The sequence below is a fragment of the Molothrus aeneus genome, chromosome 12 (assembly GCF_037042795.1).
Source record: "Molothrus aeneus isolate 106 chromosome 12, BPBGC_Maene_1.0, whole genome shotgun sequence".
In the NCBI taxonomy this organism is placed as follows: domain Eukaryota; kingdom Metazoa; phylum Chordata; class Aves; order Passeriformes; family Icteridae; genus Molothrus; species Molothrus aeneus.
In genome coordinates, this window is record NC_089657.1 from 7311845 (window position 1) to 7332439 (window position 20595).

The window sequence follows — 20595 nt, forward strand, 5'->3', positions numbered from 1 at the left end:
TCTGTCACCAGCACATTTTGCAGCAGTCACTTCAGTGCATGTGATAGAAGTGCTTCATTAGCCCCATTTCCACTCTGCTGTGGGCAGACAGGGACACAGTGGCGTGGTGGGCTCATCTGTGGGTGTGGCAGGAGACGCCTGACCCAGCTCCTGGAGGTCAGGTCCCTTCTTCTGCAAGATTTGCTGTGTGCCCCCATGCTAGGATGTTGTTCTAGGCAATACTTGGCTCCTGGCAACCCTACTAAGCTGTCCTACAGCCAGGCAATTCACCTGGTGTTTTCTACAGAAAACAGGACAGAACACATTGTCTTCCTTTTTTAAAATATTCCCATTTCATGATTTCTGCTGCTTTGTGTCTGACTGGTGCTCCCCTGTGCCTGCCTCCCTGCCAGTGCAGCCTTCCTTTCCTCTGCTGGCTGCTGCTCCACACCCAGGGAGGAAAAAATCAGGGCTGAGGGAATATGGGGAGCCAGATCCCACTGCTCAGGATGCTGGAGGTGAGGATCATGGATAACAACAGCCCTGGTAGGTATGGGAAGTCATTAGCACTATCACACAGGTTCAGGCCTGGGCACCTGGCATGGATGAGGGGACATGGGAGCCCAGGGGGGCTGGTCCCTGTGACCTCTCACCATTTCCTGCAGTCAGTGTGCTGATAATTGCCTTGGCTGCATCAGGAGCTTGGCTCTTGATAGCTCTCACCCATTACTTGCACACACCTGGGGCACTATCACTCATATTTAATCTCCACAAGGAAATGAAGCACATGCTGCTGTTGTTTCAGCATGGACTGAGGAGGTTGCTGGTGGCATTCTGCCTGTCTTGTCTGCAGGGAGTGAGAGCTCCCATGGTGATATTGGAAGGAAAGGTCTCAGCTCTTCCTCAGCATCATTTCTGATCTGGTCCTCGGACAAAACCCACTACTACTGCCAAGAGATGCCTGTGCCATCAAGCATCTGGGAACATGGAGTACTGTGTTGCTGAATGGTATATAAAAAATAAATCTATCATGTCCTTAGGTCATCCTCAAGCTCTTTAATTATTGAGAGCTGACAGATACTCCCCTATGAGGGCGCAGCTTCTTCCCAAGCTGCTGTATTCATCAGTTCTCAGCATTATTAATAAACCAGCACTTTTCTTACTGGATATTGTTTGCTCTTCTGTGTTCAGGGCTTGGGAGAGGAGAGCCAACCCAAAATCCCTCTGACTTTAACCCTTCAGCTCTGTGTTGCTCTCAGGACATCTGTGGTCTGTGGGAGTCTGTCATGTTTTGACCCTTTTGCTGCTCTTGCAGTGGGAAGAACATCTTTATGAAATGTCTTCTCCCTCCCTTTCTCCTGCTGTCAGTGCCCTGCATCTCTGCAAAGGTTCAAGCCATGCTGAACCACCTTGCACTTCCCATTCCTGTGTCAGCAGAGCAGACAGCAAAGATCTCCTCTGGTATAGTAGAATTTGGCTGTAAACCTGGTCCTTGCAGAGGTTTCCCAGGGGCCTGGCTACCAGAATAAATCCAGTGCAGTGCTGTTGGCTTCAGTAAGATGACTCTGCTCCCTCTAACAGGGCAGAACTTGGTTAGGTGAATGTAGTTGTGCAAAAACTTCCTTATTGAAACATCAGATGGAACAAAATAAAATCCTGTTTTCCCAAAGGGGATTTATGTATCTGGTGAGGTGTGGCCATAACATCACATCAAGTCCTAATTGCCTCAAAATATTTCATTGTAGTGGAGGTAAAGCAGAAGCTTCACCTGATTTCATTACGCTTCCCAAAGTTCAGCCGAAACCTCTGACAACATGTGGCAGTAGAGTGAAGAGTTGGAGAATGTCCTGGTGGTCAATAAGCAGCTCCCCAGCAGCGAAACCTCCTTTTGTGGTACTTAAGGGGGATTTTTTTCAACTGCAACCATTTGAAACCCCCCTTTTCTTTGCAGGTGTTCCTGAAGAGCGACCGCGTTGCCAGGATGGTGCAGAGCGGGGGCTGCTCGGCAAACGACTCCCGGGAGGTCTTCAAGAAGCACATCGAGAAGAGAGTGCGCAGCCTGCCAGAGATCGATGGCCTCAGCAAGGAGACAGTCCTGAGCTCCTGGATGGCAAAGTTTGATGCTATTTACCGTGGGGAGGAGGATCCCCGCAAGCAACAGGCCAGGATGACAGCGAGTGCTGCCTCAGAGCTCATCCTCAGCAAGGAGCAGCTCTATGAGATGTTCCAGAACATTTTGGGGATCAAGAAGTTTGAGCATCAGCTTCTGTACAATGCATGTCAGGTAAGGTGGGATTGGAAGAGGGTATTTTGGGGAAGGCTTGCCAGTCGGAGATACTGCATTATGAACTTGAAACTTTGTCTGACCAGACTCTTTTGGAGAGAACTTCTACCAAGAAAGTGGGGGCTGGTTTATGGTGGGACTTCTACACTGCCAATGTTGTTCTGGCTATCCAAGTGGGCCTCCTTCTTTTGCTCATCTTCTTGCTCAATTCCATAGGATTGCTGAGATGGGGAAATTTTATTCCTCAGCTCTGTATCTGAGTGAGCAGGGCTCTGGGGTGGTTAAGTGGGCTGTTTGCCTGTGGCTTGTTTGCCCTTCATGTGTCACATCACCAGTCTGATGACAGAGGTTCTTACAGCCTGTGATATCAGCAGTTGGATCCCAGGAGTGCCTGCGGTGGGTGGCTTATGCAGACTTGCCCAGTGAGGTTACACAGGTTCTCCCTAAGTAGAGGGGGTCTGTGATCCCTGCTTGCCTGTGGTGGAAGGAAAGAGCATCCCAAAGCCCCATGAACTCAGGGTAGCTCTGCTTGCATTTGAAAACCTTTCCCATTCATCTCTTTCTACCCCAGAAGGGCCAGTTCTGCAGAGTTTCATAGCCAGGACTCTGCAGTGCTGCTTGTGTTTCCAGAGCTCTTGCTGAGGGCTGTCAGTGGCTATCCAGACTGCTGGTGACCCAGATTACAGTCCCCTGCTATTGGATATAAATATCACAGTGGGATAAAGGATGCCAGAGTCACAGAGAGAGTAAGGTGTGGAAAGTTTTTGGAGGAGGAGCAGACCACAGTCTTTTCCCTGTAATACAAGGCTTCAGCTTCTTACTGAAATGAATACATTTGAGACCAATTCTGTCTGTCTTCTGTCTAGACATTTCCAATTTTTTTTAATACACAGAGAATTATGTTTGATCTGTTTTTACCCCTGTAAAGAGCCTTAGTTATCTTGCATTTGTTCTTCATCTCAAACCTTAATGACAGAGTGGGGAGAGGATAATAAATGTCCCTGAGTAATATGTCTTCATAGCAAAAACTGCAGTGGCCCTCATAAATTTTGTTTACACAGATTTTGCGTCTCCATCCTCTGTTGGAAGAATTCTTTAAAATCAAAACCATAATGTTTTCAGTGATGTGTCAAGAACTGAGTCAGTTCTGCTGTGTTTTGGTTTATTTTTTGACTCAAAGCAACTCCAGCCCTGTGTCTGACCTGTGCTTTGCTAAGGACCAGGGTGGCCTTGCGTGAGCGTGTGTGTGATCCCTCCTGCTTTGTGCTTCCCACTGAGGCAGAAAACAGTGTTTGATCACAGCTGCCCTGCTTTGTGATCTCTGCTCATTAGAATCTTTCTGGCTGACACCATGAACCCAGAAGCTGCTCCCTGCAAATTGCCCTGTTGCATCACGCAGTCTTTTTCCTGCATGAGTTCTGGTTTTTAATCCTGGAGGATTTAATTCTGTGTCTTTTCTAATACTTGGAGTAAACCTGTAATTTAAGCTTTTACAGGAAGACATAATTTCTGATGACAGCTGGAATTAGCATGGAAGTTACTCTGTTTTTAATACCTGGATAGTGAGGATTAGCTTTGCAGAAGGGAAAGCCCTTTGTGCAATGGATTCATCAGAAAGCTGCAAGGTCAGCAGTCATTGAGCAGCAACTGGGTGTTTTCCTGGGATGCAGTGGCAGTGGTTAAAGTGCCCTGGTCCTGTGGGGTGGGACCCTGCCCCTTGGGGAACGGGTCACTGCTGCTCCCTCTGCAGAGCAGCCAGGGAAACCACAGGCTTTGCTCTGAGAACCCTTTTTTGGATGCTACCTGTGGTCATGTCATCCAGGCTATACCAGCAGGGTCTTCGGAGCTCTCTGGCCAGCAGCAGATGCTTTGTACTTCTCTCTTGCCATGAAGCACAAAAATTGCTGTTCACCATTACTCTTTCTGCAGGGACTCATCCACTGCTTGCAACCAGTCTGTTGGGGGTAGTTATGAGCCTCTCAGTGGTAATTTGGTATGGTATAAGCTACACTTTTTTTGACCTGTGCTTGTCTGCCATGCTTGGGAGGAATTGAAAAAAGCAGCCACTTCCCTGGCAGGCTGTCTGAATGCTATCACTCTCTCCAGAGTGGCAGCACTGTGCTGTTCATGCAGTTTATCAGTCAGTCACCTGTGATTAGAAAAGCAAAGCCCATTGTATTTTATGGAGGGGCTGGCTGGTCTGTGCTCTCCCTTGCCTTGGTGTGCAGGCTGAAATTGCCCAGAGGCTGTGCAAGGAGGCAAGAGGTGGCAAAGGGTGTCTTTGCCTAGTTGTCCTCCTAGTTGTCTTCTGTTTGGTGCTGAGAGCCCCAAACACTGCTGGTACCTCTGTGATCTGAAAGTAGATGCTTTTCTCTATGCAGCCTCCTGTTTCATCACACTAATTGCATAATGATTGCATCACTGGGAGTGCATTTCCATTCACTTCTGAGATAATATTTTGTTTGTGCAGAAGGAGGATGATTTCTAAAGAGATTTTTTTTAATACAGTAGCCCCAGGGGGCATGAGATAAATGTATTCTTAATGTGATAGCAGTGATTTAGCAGGATCTGAGATAGCAGTTATTGATAGCAAGGTATTAATGCAGTTGGAAAGGCTTTTAGGAAACAAAGATGGGAAGTGGTGTTGTAGCAGCATAGTTGTGAAGATTACAGTGTTGTTAAGCACAAACTCTGACTAGAACATTTTAAATAATACACGAGTCTTGCACTCTTTGCATAACACTTGCCACGTGGCTCAGTGTTTCTGCTCCACTGGAGTCAGCATTGGAATTGAGCATCTCTGGCTCCAGCAGCAAGCTCCTCTGCTGTGTGAGAGGTGTGATGGAGGGAGAAATGTGTTTCAGTCTGGTCTTTCTGGTCCAGAACCTGTTGGCAAGACTTAAATTTAACTCTTCTGCTTTGTAATTAACTTGTGGCTGTGGAAGAGTACTAGAGGAGCTGTTTCCTGTACGTGTTGGGCAATTCCAAACTTGGGTTCTTGCTGCAGTTGGCATTTCCTAGGGTACTCTATTTCATGCTGACCTTCATGAGGGCTGAATTCAGAGCATCTCTGAAATCAGGCTGTGGTGTTCTCCCTGTCTTGTTCTTTCCCAGCCGTAGGGCAGTGATTTACTTTTCTGTCTCAAGCTGTATTTGGGAGTCATTTTTAGCTACAGTGAGAAGAGCCAGAGCTGGTACAGTGCTGTTCAGTTAATCCTGCAGCAGGAGCAGATGTTCAGATCTGTCTGTGATGAGCTGTGCAAGTCCATCCTCCTGCTTCAGAGGAAGAGTGGGCTCTCCCTGCAGAACTGCCTGAACTCTCAGGATTCACAGTTAGACTTTCTCTGCATTCCCAAGCCTGAAGTGTCCCATATACTGTGGCAGAATAACCTGTCCTAAGCATAGTTCCCTTAGATGTAAGATTTGAAAGCAAATAACTAAATATAGGCATATCTGACCTGCTGAGTGATGCTAATACATGGTCATGGTTTTTCAGCATCTATTTCTGTCCATCCATGTAGAAGGCAAAACATCAGAGAAGTGTGCATGTGTGGGTGGGCTGCAACACACACCAGGTGTCATTGCTGTCTGGCTATTTCATGTAAAGGCATAAAGACATCTCACCAGTGCAATTGGAGTTGTTTCATAAGTTTTGGGGCCCTGTGATTTTAACTAGGAAACATTTCAACCCAAATTTTCTCAAATGGAGCTGGCTTAAAACTAGAATTCACTGTTTTGACATTTATTTTCGCAGCTGAATTAGGACACTATGTCCAAAGGCTGACATTTCTCACATAGCAGAAAGTTCCCCTGCCAAAATGAACTAACTCAAGTGTTTGATTTTAGCTCAAGTCAGTATTAGAAATGATTTGCTGAGGTGCTGTCTTGACTTCTGCCCCTCTCATCTCTGCAGTTCGTGTGGTTCTACCCAACTTGGTTTCTTCACTTGCTCTGGTGTGTTGAGCCCCTCACGTGCCCATCACATGCCCAGCATGTGTCAATCATGTGCCTGGCACACGGTCACACGGCCATGCTGTACCCAGTGCGTGCCAAACACGTGGCATGAGCTGACTTTGCTGACTTAGCTCAAAGTTGGACACATCTCCTGAAAAATATTTCCTAAATCCGTTCTGTTTGCAGAGAAGCTGCAGAGGTACTTGGAAACTGCTGCCCAAGTAGGAGCAGAAACTCATGTGAGGCACTGTGACAGCTCAGACAGTGAGATGAAGGCTAAGGTCACCTCAGAATAAATGTTTGATTTGTGTGTATCCTCCCCAGACCAAGTATTTCATTTGGGTTGTTGTGATGAGGAATTCCCGGCCATGCCTTGCAATGAACAATGAGTCCAGGTTTGTTGTGCACAGCATGGAGTTACCTGTCTGTGCACATCCCTGTCCCTTCAGTTCAGGGCCTCAGGGCAGGGGGGGTTTAGGATCAGATCCCTCCCTTCTACTCCCTATTTAAGGAACACAAAGCAATTTCCTTTTATTCTAGCTTCATCTTGAAGCTCAATGTCTATGAAATATGTATCTGCAGTTCTGAGCATTTAAGCACTAACTCTGGCTGTAATGACCCCTTTGAAAGGGTGGGAGGTTTGCTTGGACCCCAGAGCCCCTTACAAACAGCCTGGCCTGGGGATGGTGAGAACCAATGAGCCTCCATGGGCTCCTCTCTCCAAGGCTGGATGCATGTGCCATGGACAACCAGCAGCTTTGGCCAGCACTGCTCTGCCCCTTGAAAATCCCCAGGGCATCAGCCTTACCCTGTGGCTTTTTCCCCCTCTTTCACTGTTTAAAACTCCTTTTGATTGCTCCACCTATTTTCACTCTGTAAGCATCATCCCCACCCCGCCTTCTCCCTCCCACTTAAAACAAAACCACGACTAATAAAAATGGGTTAAAGTGGTTTAGAGATGATAAAAAGCCTCAAACCCCATAAAGCATCATGGTCTGTTTTCAGTAATTCTGTATTTATTTCCATGGAAACAGAAATGGCAGCCTGGAGCCTTCTGCAGGGTTGTAATTACTCCTGCAGCAGCTGCAGCTTCCTGTCAGGGCCGAGCAGCTCCCAGAGCCTGCCGTGGTTTAGTGCCCAGTGGGAAATTGAAAAAGGAAAAGCTCTGGGAAGTGAATGAAATCTTCCTGTCCTAACAACACATCCTAGATACTCACGTGGTCCTTTGGGGAGGAGAGGCAGCTGCCCTTTTCCATCAGCTCAGCCTGTAATGTTTTGAAGAATGATTTTGGCATGTGGAGGGACAGTGCAATGTCAGGGGTGAGGGCGGTGTCTGGCTCTGCTGGACCCTCAGTTGCCAGGTACATCCTTTGGGAGGGGTTTGCTGATGGAGGTCACCCAGGAGCCACAGAGAGGTGCCATGATTGTCCCTGTTGGTGCAGGAACAGTGACCCTATGTGGGATGCATCGTTTGGTATCTGTAATTTGGAGCAAGAGGGGTGGTTGAGATGGGACATCTGTTAGCTCCAGCATCCAGTGAGACCTCAGCCAGTTGGAGGGACATGACAGGGCAGTGAGCAGGGTGGCCCTGCCAGCACAGCAGTGTGCCACAGTGCTGCTGCCTTTTGGGGATGACAATGCAGAGACCACTCTCTGCCAGGGTGGGACCCCAGCTGTCATCATCCAGTGTCTGATATGCACAGACACGTGGGGACCTACATGTGCACCCATTAGCTGTAGGATCAGCTTATGTTATGTGCTGTTATGGACTTAGAGAGCAATCTTGGCCCCTGTAATTAAATTTAAAGCAAATTAGCTCTTCTATTAAACAAAATAAATCTGATGTAGCCTAATGCTGTATTCTCCAGCTATGGCTGATCAATCGCTCCTGCAAAGAGCAGGCAAATGCTGCTGAGCAGATGGTCTTGGCTGAGGCATGGTCAATTAAACTAATTAAAGATGCTTTCATTTAATCAGAGGGTGTTTTAACCCTGTTAGCTGCCAGTTGGGGATGTGTTTTCGTGTACTAGGAACTTCCAGTTCTGGCCCTTCTATAGATTTCTGGTTTTCAGTCCCTTTACAGAAACCAAAGTGTGCATCCAAAGAGCATACATCTAGCAGAGAAATTATAATGTCATGCAACAATAGTGAAGACTGGCAGAGAATTCTGTTGTTTCCTTCTAACACTAACCAGAGATGTTTATTAGCCTGAAGAACTCTTCTGCAATGAATCCTTCCCACCCTACCTCCTGCCAGCCTTCCCTCTGGGTTTAGGGGTGGGGCTGCCTCTCCACAGCCTAGACAAGTGTCACTTGTTCCACCAAAACAAGCAGTGGCTTGTCATGGTGTATTATTTAGGGGACAGAAAATGGTTTCAGCATCCAGACAGGTTCTGGGGTGGAGGGGCAGCCTCTTATTTCAGCTCTCTGCTACCAAGCAAAACATCTTGGCTGCTGGGAGCCCCTCTTCCTAGGGGTTCTAGAGATGGGTTTAATTCATTATTTGCTGCAGAAGTCCACGAGGACTCCTCTGAGCTGAAGCCTTCTTTTCATATTCTGTGATTTGTCACAACTGGGCACCCTCACCATTTCCTGTCGCCGCTTCAGTCTGCTCCCCTGCCTTGCTGTAAGGGGTGACACCACCTGCCAGCAAGGTAAGAGCCACCAAGAGAGCTTGTCTCATGGAAGACCATGCCAAACATTCTCAAGAAGCAGCAGTGGAGCAGAATAATGCATACAGCCCAGGAGTGACCCCTCCTTGGGCTGCACAAAGGGCTGCAGCATGCCAGGCCCCCCTTCCTCTGCCTTTCCACCGGTTTAATGAGAAATTAAGTGAGAAACAGTTGTACTTTATCCAGAGGCCATGTGGACAACTCCTACTTCAGCATCATGGATCCCTGCAGGTACATTAGGGCTAAAATCAGGGTGATTTTCAAGATGTTCATCCTTTTTGAAATGATAAAACCCCTTTTTACCTTCATCTAATTAACAAGGTGTTTTGTAGTGCAGCATCAGCTGAAGCTCTTTGTTGTCTGTGTGGACTGATTAATTTTTGCAGTTTAAGGCTTAAATTACCATCAAGATATCTCTTTAATTTATTTTTGTTTCAATTGGCCCATGAGTACTTTTCATCAGCTGCATTCATGCTGCAAGAGAATGCATAAAAAATAACCATGGTTATCTTATAAAACATCATATCAATGACTTGACTTTTCCAGCCTACCTTAGCCCTTTTATCCTGTTTTATGCTGTTGGACTGCTGTTTCTTTTCTTTCATTGAAAATATAGTTGTTGGCATGAATTTTCTGCTGCTTAGCCAGATGTTTGGGTTTTTTCCCCTAGATCAGGAGATATCAATATTTATTAACACAATTTTGTTTCCCTACCATGACCTTGCGTTCTGAAAAGAGGAAGTTGAGTTGTGAATTCCTGGCTCTAGGTAGGAGAGACTGGTGAAAGTCTGAAGGATTGAACTAGCTGATGTGTTGATCTGCTGCCATTTGCAGCAGAGGTCTCTGGGAAGGGAAGCACTTTGATCCTGAGATACCAACTGGGAGAGCTGTTCTGGTGTCTGCTGCCTCTGCAAGCGCCTGTCTGCTTCCACCTCTGAGCACAGGGAGGGCTGGGAAGATGGACCCTTCCTGGCACAGTTGTGCAGGGAGATGCTGAAGGGGTGGGGAAGGTTTTGCAAAAGCTTGAGAAATGGGAGAGTCGTTGAGCATCACTAAGTGTGACAACATTGAGAAATTACAGCTTGAAACCATTTCGGTGGAGAGGAGATTTGGGGTGGCACAAAGTACAGACTCCAGAGGCGTTACCTGTATTGGTTTTGGCAGAGGGGAGACTGAAAAATAGGGGAGCAAAAAAAAGTGGACAAGAAGTTGCTGATTTAGGAAAAAACACTTTGCAGTGAAAAATCCAATGATCCCATGGAGTATGTTGCCACTGTGCAGGGTATCCAGCCTCAGAACACCTGCTGGGTCTGCCTGAGGAGAAGCCAAGCCAAATGGTGTCCATTACAGGGGGGAGGGAGTGATAGCTAAATGTGCTGCATAAAAATTAAATGTTTATTGCTAATCTTTTCCCTAAAAAACAAAAAAAGGAACCAACATAAAATGAACCTGATGGGCCAGAGTTCAGTTTCTGAGTTGGCTTCCATGGGGTCTGGTTCCTAGGTTTCCAGAGGTGGGACTTGGCTCTCAAAATGCTGCCTTTATTTCAAGCAATCTCTCTTGCTTCCCTAACTTTGAATTCAGTGCAAGCCACTGTACATTAAAACCAGTTTCTCAACGTGGAGAAACATTGTGGACTGTGTCTTGTTAGGAAAGGAAAATGTCACTCCTCCTGTTTGTCTTTCCCTCAACCAGAGATGATGAGCAGAAGACATGACAAAGAAATGCCCCCACTGGCCCCTTTTGGAGAACGTAATCTCCTTTTTTCTCTGAGCAGCATTTGTTCCCTGCAGTACATGTTCCTGTCAATCAGCCCAGGAGGCCTTGGGAGACAGAAGGGGTGTTATCCAGACCTCTCTCTCTTTAAGCAAGGAACTGCTAGCTGCAAAAGAACCCATATGTGATGCTTATCTTAAGGAAGGCTGGAATACTTAATAAGACATAACTGGTGCATGACCCTGCACTATGTTAATGCCTCTCTTCTCTTCCTCTTCCTTTTAACTGGAAATACAATGGAGCCGCTAGAATTTAATTTTGCACGTAGGTCTTTAAATCTAATTTGAATTCCACATGAAAATCTCAATGCTTTGCAGCACTTCAATCCTTGCTCATGTATTTTATCAGTGATTACCTTCCTGGGGAACTTTTAATGCCTATCACAGGAGCAAAATGGAAAGATACAGTCCTGCTTGCACATGGTGGGGGTTATATGTGGTCATGCTGGCTTGTGCCAGAGCTCCAGGGACTTTATTTCAGCAATGTCTTGTCAGAGAGCCTGGGCTGGTTCCCACTGAGCTGTGCTAGCCTAAGGTTGCACACTATTCTTTTGGTTTTCTTTTTATCATGTTATATAGAGAGATCATTCTTCTGACATACATCATCCACTAAGGGAATATTTTGAAAGTTCTACATTAATATTTTACTAGGTTTTCTCTAATCTTATTTCTGTAAGATGTGATTTCCTCAAGGCTGCTTCTTTGCAGTCCATATTGTGTTCAGCTTTCCAGAAAAGGGAGTTATTTAAAAAAAAGAAAAAAAAAAAATTCACCAGTCCTTTCCTTCACTCCTTACATTTCATTGTTCAGGCCACCAGTGTTCCATGCAATTTGAAAAATGCTTCATGTCACAGCTTGGCATGTGATAGTGTAATTTTAATTCAGAAGAAACTTTGGGAGTCTAATGGATCAGGCCATAGAAAGTACTTCATGAATATAAAATACAGCTGGGTTAATCTTCCAGTTTTCATCTAAAAAGTACCAAATTAAAAAGAGAATAGGTATATTTCTTAGCAGAAATGAGATGCCAAGAATTTTCTTCAAAAGGATATCAAAGTAGGCACATATTTGTTCCCACTGAGCTGACTATAAATTGGGAAATGATCAACAAAGTAGATTTCATGCATTTCAAAGGCTCAGCCTCAATATTCCTAACTTACATAACCTGCTCCTTACCTCAATTTCAGTGCTGAGTTTTCATATTCAATACACTACATTTTTTCTGGAACATCTGATTCTACTCATGTTTGTGAGAAATTAGAGTGCAAGTTCAATAGGGAATTGGATGCAACACAAATTCAAATACAATTTCTCATGTATTTAAAAGGCCTATAGTAGCCTTTATCATGTAAAAACTGTGTTGGCCTCCATAGCATAGATTTTGTTGTATAATGCAGGCAAGTAGTGATGTTTCCTAACAGCAGTGATCTGTGCATGTGTTTTTCAAGCGTTGTAGCCAGCCTTTGATCCAGTTCTTTTGTCTCTGACAGAGAACAGTAAGAAGATTGGGAGGTGATAGCACAATATTATTTGTCATGAAGTCTTTGTGGAAGCATTGGTAGCTGTGACAGGGAAGTGAGTGGAGTTTCCAAGAGCTCTGTATGCCAGCCCTGAGTGCTGGTGGCCCAGGAGAGCACAGAGTGGGGTGGAGGTTGGAGTCTGAACCCTCCTGTGCCCCAGCCACAGCCAGGTTCCAGTACCCTGTGGGCATTGGTGGGACCAGGCTTGCCTGCTTGTGTGTTCAGGCTTGAGCCTTAAGCATTCCTCAGACGTGCACAGGAGGAGACAGCTAAAATTACAGGCATTTCCCACAATAAATGAGAACAAAGAACAAATGCATAATTTTTCTGTCCTCTTCTGAATGTGCAGCGTTGGGAATGATGTTTGCAGTTCAGAAGGTGCTGGGGAGGAAGCAGGCACAGTGACAGACAGTGGCCACAGGTCAGGCACCCTGACTTTGCCCAACAGCCTGTTGAGTTTTGGTTCATTTCCTGCTCATTCCCATGGGTGCAGCTCATTTCTGCATCTTGCCTGACTGCTGCCTGTGTGTGCAGCTGTATTGGCAGCAGCACCAAAACTGCACATCTCCAGTTATCCTTAGTCCACAGGAAAGGAAACTGGGCATGGTCTACATTGATGGTATTTTGCTTCAGGTATCAGAAATCAGAATCAAAATATTAAGTCGCCAACAAAGATGGGAGACCTTGGAAGATAACACAAATTGCAGTGAGATGCTGGAGGGAGTGTAAGGCTTTACTCCTTAGCAGAAGGAGCATCAGTGATGAGTTCTCTTTTTCCCAGGCTGAGGACCACGAGTTGTTGTCTTCTGTGGAGAGTTTTGCTAAATATAACTATCTTATTTCATGACCTAGTTAAGTCCAAACTTGACAGGGAGAGAGCCTTTTGAGTGTTTTAAATTATAAAATTCTAATAGCAGAGTAATTAAATGGTCTCATATTTCTTCTCAACACCAGTCATTTATATGCTGATATTTCTGCCAGTTTGTTGGAGAGCTGATGTTGTGCAACATTGGTGGAATGAGCTGCAGGCATGTGTTGGGCTGCCAGTGCCAGGAGTCTCGTGCACCCGTGTGTGGAGCTGAGACCAGGGCTGACAAAAGAGCTGCGAAACAGAGATGTTGTCCATGGAGAAATTATTGACACAATAATTTTATTAAGCCCCATGATGCCTGTTAGGTCTGATGAGAATGGGATTCGCCAAGTGTAGCATTTTATTTTGTATTTTTAAATCACATTAAAACCCAGTGCTCTTTATTTCTGATGCAGGGTGTAATGTCAGCAACAGTTCCTCATCACAGTACTCACCATCCCCTCATAGCTTGAAGTCTTATTCCCTTCCCATGCATATCCAAATTCTTACTGTCAATACAGGCAGATAGTGATAAGACAAGAGGGGGCAATTTTAAAGTAAAAGAGGAGAGCATTAGATTAGGTATTAGGAAGAATTTTCTTAATGTGAGGGTGGTGACACACTGGCACAAGTTGCCCAGAGTTTTGCTCAGGGCAAAACTTCAGATTACTAAAGTTTTCAAGGCCAGGTTGAATGGGGCTTAGGGCAATCTGGTCTAGTGGAAGGTGTTCCTCCCAATGGCAGAAAGAGCTGGAAAAAGATGGTCTGTATGTTCCCTTTCAAGCCAAACCATTCTATTATTCTGTATTTCTAAGAAAAATGTAAAATATCAAGTAGTCATTTTCATTGACCTTCTAACTCTGCTCTCCATTGACCTTTCTGCTTATACATTTTTTCTTTATTTGCACTTTTTTCTTTGTAACAGTGGACTTTGGCTGGAAATAGTTGTGCTCAGATGGTTAGGTATCAGTTGAGTGTAAATTAGCTGAAGGAGCTGTGGCTGCCACTGTCAAAATGATTCCAAAATAACTTTGTGTGGGAGAGTGATGGTCAGGTCAGACAAGAGAAGCGTGGTTTTGGTCTGCTTGAGGGGAATGAAGTTAGAGGGGATAATGCCAGTAAGATTAATAAAGAGCAATTCACTTTTAAATACTGGCTTGTATCAGGTGTACTTCCTGTTACAGTGGCCCCTCATGGGTGTGCAGCAGTAGTATTTGGAAAGGGGTCTGTTCCCCATGAGCATCTGCAGTATTTGGGATGAGGAACACGGCTTTCTTTGGGGCTGGTACCACAGCTTTCCTCTGGGAAGTCCCTGCTGACAGCATGGTCCTGGCAAAGCAGGAGGAGAAAACTGGACATGGGTTTTGCTACTGGTGTGGGTCATTGATGAGCTGCTCTTCTCCCCAGGGGTACCAGCAGAGTTTTGGCACTGGTTTGGCTCATTGATGAGCTGCTCTTCTCCCCAGGGGTACCAGCAGAGTTTTGGTACTGGTTTGGCTCATTGATGAGCTGCTCTTCTCCCCAGGGGTACCAGCAGAGTTTTGGCACTGGTTTGGCTCATTGATGAGCTGCTCTTCTCCCCAGGGGTACCAGCTGCAGCCCTGCTGCTCCCCCAGCCCTGCCTGCTCAGTGCCTGGAGGTGACTCTGCTCCTTTCACGTGCAGCCCTTTGCCCAGCTGTGTAACTCCTGATCCCTTTATTAACAGTCAACAAAGGCAATTATTCAGGGTCATTGATTGGCCATTTTGTTCTGGCTTTATGTGTGGCAACTGCAAAACAGCTGAGGATGTCTGGCAGGCAGTAGAAGTTTTATTTCTGTCAATTAAAATAGCCAAATATATGTTCAATGAGATCATTTGGATCATTACACTTACTTATCATAATGCCAGTTGCAGTTTCATCCATTGTATGGATTTTAAAAAAAAGCATAATCAATGGAAAAAATAATATCTATTTAATCCTAAATATATGAGTAGAAATGCTGGCATTGTAACATCAGAGTATGAGCCTGATCTGAGCTTTGTCATTAGTGATCTTGGAAAAACCTGATGTGTTTCAAAATAAGAGTGGTTTTCTGGAGAATGACAATCAAAATAAATTTTGTTTAAGCAGATCAGTGGTTATCACCACCATGTGAAGCACCATGTGAACCACTGCCAGCCAGGAACTCCCCCTGGTATCTCTACCTTATATTTTGTCTCGTCTGCAGTTGGGGTAGCAATAGAGCAGGGGATGATGGAGGGAAGGGCAGTGCAGTGTGCAAGGGCAGGACAGGAGGCACATCTGTGTCCCTGAGGCATCCTGCCATACCAGCATGCCACAGCAGAAGAGAACCTCTCCACTCTTGCCTGAATTTACTTGATGCAAGTTATCAGCCAAAAGTAAATCTCTCCTGTTCAAAGACAAAGAGTTCATAAGAATCTTTAATAACAAAACTCTCCCTGTGCAGAGGCTGCTGGGAAGAAGTGTGCCAGGGTGCTGGGGAGCAGAGGAAAAGAAAAACGGGTCATATAAAATTCTGCTGAAAAAGGAGTAAATACTCATTGATAGCATGAAATTGGATGTAACTGTAAACTCTGCTGGACATGAATTTGCCCATGCCAGTGTGAGCCCTGGAGAAGGGAAGGGCAGCTGACAGCAAATAACAGCAAGGGATGGTCTCAGAAAAATTCACCAAGCAAACCAGAGTTCAGCTTGGAGCAGGAGCATTTCCTTTTGAAAGTGTCATCAGCTGTCTGCTGCAGGCTGCAGTGATTCCTGCCTTAAGATGAAGCAAAACTCATCACTCTGGTCTGGTGGCAGGGACCTATGTGGAGAGCTTTTCCAGCTGCTCTGGGATGCTCTAGAAAACCCTGGGGACAGTGTGTGGACACAGCTGAACTGGATATGGGGCCAGCCCCACCTTCCTAGCAGTTTGAAACCACTGTGATGCCCTTGCTTTTCTCAGGATGCAAGCCTGTAACCTTCAAGAGAACCTCTACCAAAATTTAGAGGAAACCAGCTCCTTTTTTTTCATCCACAATTCCCCTTTTTTCTGTCTTTTTTTTTTTCTGCTTCAAAAGAGGCCCTGGAGAGGACTTAAAGGTAAAACAAGCAATGAGGAAGTACAAGCTGTCATAAATAGTGTTAAAACAAGAGTCAGACTTTGCAGTAAGGTAACAAGGTACCTGAGAAAGTGGTGACAGAGTTGTGAAAGGTTTTCAAAGCTTGTGTCTGATTGATGCCTTGTGGGCATCAGCTAAGGATTCTCAGGACATTGGTGGGCAAGGAAAACAGGATGCAGCCACAGCCTCAGTGGGTGTGCTGAGGTGTCCAGCCATGGTGCCAAGCCTTTGGCATGTGTGAAGGTACCCCAGGAAACATTGTGAGAAACTCTTGTCTTTCTATAGGGCAGCAAAAAAACCTCTCCTGTATCCCAGTCTGGAATCTGAACTAGAAAAATGTGTTGGACGGGTCCTGAGAGTTATGTGAAGGGATAAGGAAGAACTAAAAGTTTGACTCACCTGGGGAAATGGTCCAAGTAATTTGTTTGCAGATGTATTGGAGCAATGTTTAACTGTCCGTGTACAGGAGCAGTAAAACTAGGATCAAAGCAGTCACTCTTGGCTGCCACTGATAGTCAGGGTTGGGAGAGCTGGGCAAAGGTTGTGACAGTCTTTCTCTCACCTGAAGAATACACTGGATCTTTTTCTATCAGATATGCTTATGTTTAAATGGAAGCTTGGGCCTTAACATAACTGAATGAATTTTTACTATGCTGTATGCTGAATTCAGCTGTATGCTGAATTTTTACTAGAGATTGCACAGGAAGGGGCAAGTGGTTAATTTTAGGCTGGGAATCCATCCCATGACTGGGCAAGTTTTAGACACCATGAGTGTTATTGCTGAATACAGAATCAGTTATTTAACTGAACTTTGTCTAGGCTGGTTATTTCCTTTTAGTCTGCATTGAAAGTTGTGGTGGGCTCTGAAAAAGAGTCTTGCAGCCAGGCAGATTGGAGCTGTTCCCTGGGCACCTGCAGCCAAAAGCCTTTGCTGTGGAGCTGCCCATGTTAGGAAGCAGGGCTGGCATGCATGGAGCACTTGGTGCTGCATGGCAGTGAGGATGAGGTGATGGCAGATGAGGGGACACTGCTTTGCCAGATGAAGTTTGTTACAAATTCCCATCTGCTCAGAAGCAGAAGCTATAAGGTTTGTGCTTGTACAAGTAATTATTTGTTATACATTTTTAAACATGAAATCTAGTCCAAATGGCAAATATTTTTAGCGTGTGTCATTGTGCAGTTAAGAAGGCTGCCAGCAGCATAAACCAGAATAACTCTGCGTGGTGCTGGGGCTGAGATGGGATTTTCTGCTTTACCCATTTTCTCCTCCCCACTCTCGGGGACTCGTTCTCTCAGCTGAGCTCCTGCTCACATGAGCCAGCATCTTGCAGAGCCAGCTGCTTTGTCACCCCCTCCATTCATTTTACCTGTGATGGAAAGCACATCTGGCACAGCTGGGAGGTGTTTGGCTTGGTGTGAAAATGCTCTGGAAGAAATGGGACAGGATTGCTGCTTTTTCTCCCAGTGGAATATGGAAGAGGCAGTCTTACATCTCTTAATTTCCAGCAAATGCACTCTGTGGAGTGAGCCTGCACATGGTTTATAATGTAGGCACGTTTGGGCTGAATGAAGCAATTTTTTCAGGTTCTTAAGGCTTGAACTGCTTGAATTGTTTCAGCAGTGTTTTACCCTCCACTCTAAATTCCACTAAAAAAGAGTGGGAGAATGGATTTAAGATGGATCTGTGCATTTTAGAAACAGGACAGCTTAGGTTTTTAGGGTTGCATAAAAATGTAGGGAGGAAACCTGTCTGAAGAGAAATGCTTTTTGACAGGGTGGAATCTGTTGTGGATTTTGCTCAGCCTGTGAGCCAAGTGATTTTGTTATTCCCTCAGCTCTCATGCAAGGTCACAGCATAAACCTCAGTTGATTCCTTTGCCCCTGCAAAGCAGCACAGGCAGCACAGAGCATTTCCCAGCTTTGCTGGTTCCCAGCAAGAGCTCCCTTGTTTTCATCCACCTGTCTCAACAATTTTCTCAGCATCTTGTCCATCAGTCCTGTCAGAGCCTGATTTTCCCTGTTGTTTTTCCCTATAATTCCCCTTAAAAAGAAAAGGAGAAAAAGGGGGATGCAGAGGGTGTGCAGCAGGGACGGCAATGTGACCACATGGGTTGCACACATGCATCTTTTTTTTTTTCTAGTGCCCTGAGCACTGCTCTCCTGACCTTGATTTCCATAGATTCTTGATTAATAATAAGAAAGAGAGGGGAAAGGTTTCAGCTGTAGGTTCCATATGTGTCTATTCCCATGGGTTTATTGCTGGTAACGTCTGGTGGTGCCTCCATTTGAAGTAAGAGTGCAATTTTTACCAGGATACACAGCAGAATGCAAAAAAAAAGAAAAAAAGGCTGAATTCCATGAGAATGCTTTAAGAGTAGCTTTTCTCTTTAATCTCTTCATTCATGTTTTTCCTAATTTCTAAAAAGAACTGCAGCAGCTGGCTGAGATGAGCAGGTACTGGTGCTGCAGACCTGCAGTCATGGTTGTGCTCCCTGTCACATCTGGATTCCAGCTGTATATTTTGCACTTATGTCTTTTCTGCATATAAAGGGCATTGTCCTTGGTGAAAGCTTAAAGGGAAGACTGAGGGTAGACTCAGATGAAATGGGATCAGAGAGTAGGCTATCACCTTATTTTCTCAGAATGCTGCCACACAGAAAGCACTGAGGGACTTCAACAATAGCAGAGACTGTAATCCCATACTCTGAGTGTCCAGTATATTTTCTCTACCTCTCTAAGCAAAAGCCTCATGCCCTGTTAGCAATTTCAAAGGAAAGAGGTAATGCCTTGCTGAATGTAGTTTGAAATAAGCCACATTTCCTCAGAAAGCAGGAGATGACAGTGTTTCTGGCAGAGGAGATGTCTGGAAGAGTCACTGTGCAGCTACACTGGGGCCTGACCCACCACCCAGCACATGTCCCATCCTTAAATCCATGATCTTTTGTTCATGGAAGTCTGCTGCAGAGGACTGTGCCATCTCCACTGGCATCCCAGCCCTCTCCTTCAGGCTGCCCACAGGGTTCAAGGCTGGTGGGTGCTGCTCCCTCTTCTCCAGCTGTGTTGTATCCTGGCATGTGCTAAGGGCTGAGGTAGTCCAGCCTGGGCTGGGATGGATGTGTTGGGCAATTGGTGTTTTACTTGGCTTTAAATACAAAGAATAATTAGTGAAGCAGTGTGAAAAAGAGCTCTCCACCCACTGGGGATGGAAAAGCTTTGTCAGGAGGCTCTATCCCTACTGAGCTCTAGGGAAAGATAACTGGGGCAGTGGGTGAAGCCCAGAGTGGGACTGGGGGAAAGCTGCTGCTGGTGCTGTCATGAGCACAGTGCACAACCCTCAGGACAGCACTGCTCTGTTCCTGCCCTGCTCCCCCCATCCCCAGATGTTGGGATCCTCGTCACACACAGCTCCTGTGAACCCCTGGGAGCACAGGGGTGCAGGCACTGCTCCAAAATGCTCCCCAGCAGCCTGGCTGCTGCATTCTCATGGGGCTCAGGTGTGGGAGGGGCAGGGACAGCCTTGGCTGGGGCACTAGGGCAGACAGACAGACAGACACCTGGGCGTGGTGGACAGATGGACACCTCATCCCTCTGCTCCAGCTGGAGCAGGTTGTAGGCAAACAACCCTCCTGCCCACACTGGGACAGCAGAGCAGCTTGAAAGCTTCAGTTAATAATATTTCACATGGAGAAGGCTGTTAATGACAGGGGATGTGATTGACTGCCTTTTTCTGCTACTGCTGTATTAGCTGTGCTTAAATCAGCTCACATTAACTGCAGTTATATTTAATGCTCTCTGTCTACACGGCTGAATTTTTAGATTGTTAATTTTCAATTGCAAATTGTTTAATTATGTCTGAACTTTTCATAAATATTTGGAATGTGAGTTAATATTTTCTATTACATGCAATACATGGTCTGGAAAAAGCTAATTGTTCTTTGTGCTGTGCACTGGGTCTGGCAGTGTCCTCAAAGCCTCAATGCTCTCTTATCTGCAGTTTCTTGCCTTCACAGCTGATGTGTCAGAAATTGAGGTCTGTAGCTGGTGCTGTGTGTGTGTTATGGTCAGGAAAGCCATTTAGAATTCATTTGGCTCCCTGACAAGAAGAAAAGGAATTGTTTGTTGTCTGCAGTGTGGTAACATGGTGAAGACTGGAGGCTCATGACACTACATGTGTGTATTATTGCTGTGGTCTCAGAGACTGCTCTGAACACCAATATGAGATCTGGAAGGCAGTGGTTCTAAGACTAGGAGGAATTTTTAGGGTCTTCAAACCCCAGGACCCCAAAAGCTCATCCCTGTTTGCCCATCCTCCTCTACCCAGGCAGAGCTGCATGCAGGGCCATGGTTTGAGCTGATTAGAGTAAAGCCAGTGAGCAGTAGTGCCATGCTCTGTGCAGAGGGAGCTGGGCTGTCCAGCCACATGGCAGGAGCTGCTGCTGCCAGGCTGCAACATCTTAT

At 45.7% G+C, this 20595-nt stretch overlaps 1 protein-coding gene across 13 annotated transcripts in view; it reads left to right on the forward strand.

Moving 5' to 3' along the window:
- The window catches only part of CADPS (calcium dependent secretion activator), a 204146-nt gene that overhangs the window by 42311 nt on the left and 141240 nt on the right, over nt 1-20595 (forward strand). For all 13 annotated transcript variants that reach the window (XM_066558057.1, XM_066558058.1, XM_066558064.1 and 10 more), the window contains exon 3: nt 1931-2263. In XM_066558057.1, coding sequence (XP_066414154.1) covers nt 1931-2263 — 333 coding nt within the window. The remainder of the gene's footprint in view (nt 1-1930; nt 2264-20595) is intronic.